The sequence below is a fragment of the Vombatus ursinus genome, unplaced genomic scaffold (assembly GCF_900497805.2).
Source record: "Vombatus ursinus unplaced genomic scaffold, bare-nosed wombat genome assembly UNPS02013530.1, whole genome shotgun sequence".
Lineage (NCBI taxonomy): Eukaryota > Metazoa > Chordata > Mammalia > Diprotodontia > Vombatidae > Vombatus > Vombatus ursinus.
In genome coordinates, this window is record NW_020953308.1 from 15597 (window position 1) to 18047 (window position 2451).

A 2451-nucleotide genomic window follows, 5' to 3' on the forward strand; every position below is an offset into this window, starting at 1 on the left:
AGTCCTTGGTATAGGATAGACTTAACAATCACTCATTGGTTGATTTTGAGCTTTTTCCCAAGAATATAGAATGTTAGAATTGAGACAGGAATAGAAAGAATATAACATAGAAGGTTGGAGTTTGTGATGAAAACATGAAATTAAATCTAGGAGGAATCTGGCAGATCCTCACATCCAATTTTCCCTTTTTTCCTGAGTGTGTAACTAAGATGCAGAGAAGGAAAGTGATTGCTTCCTTCTGAATTCATCATTTCCACAGACAGAAGAAAAAACTCAATGGCAGAAGACAATCTCACAGTTGTGATCGAATTCATTCTCCTGGGATTTTCTGACCTTCCCAACCTCCAAGGATTCCTCTTTGGGATTTTCTTAGTCATGTACCTAAGCATACTGATAGGAAATGGCCTCCTCATTGTCATAACCAAGATTAATCCAGCTCTCCTTACCCCTATGCATTTTTTCCTTCAGAACTTTTCCTTCTTGGAAATCTGTTACACATCAGTCACTTTCCCCAGAATGTTGGCAGATCTTTGGTCCCAGAAGAGAACTATTTCTTTTGCAGCGTGTGCTGTGCAAACTTGTTTCCTTTATATTCTGGGGGTGGCAGAGTGCTTGCTCCTGGGTGTGATGGCTTATGACCGTTATGTGGCCATATGCAAGCCTCTCTACTATCCTTTCATCATGAATCACAAGCTATGTGTCCAATTGGTTGTGGCTTCCTGGGTGATTGGTGTCCCAATAGTGATAGAGGAGACATACCAGATTTTTTCTCTGAACTTCTGTGGTCCTAACTTAATCAATCACATCTTCTGTGATTCCCCACCTTTATTCAAATTGGCCTGTGGGGACACATATAATGTAGAGGTCTCTGTCCATGTTGTTGCTGTGATATTCCTCCTAATTTCCTTTCTGCCAATAATTGCATCCTATGTCAAAATCCTAACTACCATTCTGAAATTGCCTTCAACCTCAGGAAGATCCAAAGCCTTCTCCACATGTTCTTCTCACCTCATGGTTGTGTGCTTATTCTATGGATCTGGAAGTATCATGTATTTGTGGCCAAAGTCTAGTCAGTCAGCAACATCAGGCAAAGTGCTTGCTCTTTTCTATACCACTGTGACCCCAGTGTTTAACCCCCTGATATACAGCCTGAGAAATAAGGATGTCATTGCTACACTGGGGAAATTATTTAATCACTATTTCCTTTAACTAAACTTTAAATTGAATTTTGAAGTATCCCTGTTTCTTTCCAGAAAAAAATTCAAATGGAATTTTAAAAAAAAAAATCTTTAATTTTCTTTTTCTCCTTCCTCTGGATGATCCCTAGTTTATTAGATATCAATTGAGAGTAGAGAGAAAATCACTTTTAAAGAGTGGTCTTGGGCAGTGGAGTTCATTGTGAGCTCTCTAGTTGTCAATTTAGCACATTTGATGAAACTAAAGATTCTATTAGGTTTGTATTGATTCATAGAATTTGAAGTCAGTTAAACAACCCAGTCTCTGTCTCTGTCTCTGTCTCTCTCTGTCTCTGTGTTCATTGATGGGGCAAAATATTAAAAAAAGGTAATATTCAGTGGCTTCTATCACCAAAAAGTAAGTTTTGGTGAATTAAAATACCTATATATTTAATCTATCTTTCATCTATCTATTTCCATCTATCTATCTATCTAGCTAGCTAGCTAGCTAGCTATTGTCCTTCCCTCTCTTTCCATCTATCTCTATCAATTTAACATCTATTTATCTACCTAACTTTCTATTCATCTGTATAATCAAAGCTTTGAAAGCCACCAAGTCATGCCACAAAGATGGAAGTACTTCTAAATTATCCTTTATCTTCATTTACTATTATGGCTATTTAAATATTAGTAGTTTGGATAATTTAAGAAGAAATAATTGCAGTTCTTCTGTGCTCTATAGGGACAGCTCATTTCCCAGGCTACTTTTCCATTTTTGATAATGAGCCAAATTGGACTCTGAGTCCACTGTGCACCAAAAATCCATTAATGATGCAGCCTGGTGTAGTGAAGTGAACCTTGGGATTAGAATCAGGAGACTTTTGTTCCATTTTTTATCTTTATGTTTATTAGCAGTGTGGCTGTGAGTTCTACTCTCCACTATCATATGTTGCAGAAAAAAAAAGCAATGATAAGAAATGACATTTCCTTCATAAATATGCCCTAAACCATTGAGGTTAAAGTTTTAGTATTTCTTCCTTTGTCCATCTTTTCTAGACGTTAAGAGTATGACCTCTAGGAACTCGAGGAAGACAACATGGATAATCAAACTCTATGGCATCACCTCTCTATTGTCTTAATTGAGATAGAAGATTTTGTTGCCTGAATTATGAAGGTGATCTAAGTCTGGAATTTTGACTTTTTAATGCCTTCTTTCTGAGAATTCAGATGCTGGAATTTTTCAATATTTTTTAAATAAAGTTGTTCTTCAGATGAT

At 36.6% G+C, this 2451-nt stretch overlaps 1 protein-coding gene across 1 annotated transcript; it reads left to right on the forward strand.

Moving 5' to 3' along the window:
• Positions 1 to 246: 246 nt before the first annotated feature.
• Positions 247 to 1209, forward strand: LOC114040552 (olfactory receptor 10AG1-like). The gene has a single exon (XM_027858668.1). It carries the CDS (start codon positions 277 to 279, stop codon positions 1207 to 1209), a length of 933 nt encoding a protein of 310 aa, XP_027714469.1. The 5' UTR covers positions 247 to 276.
• Positions 1210 to 2451: the final 1242 nt, after the last annotated feature.

Excerpts from the sequence above, each read along its gene's own strand:
- LOC114040552 (XM_027858668.1), top strand. The coding sequence starts at position 277 with ATGGCAGAAGACAATCTCACAGTTGTGATCGAATTCATTCTCCTGGGA.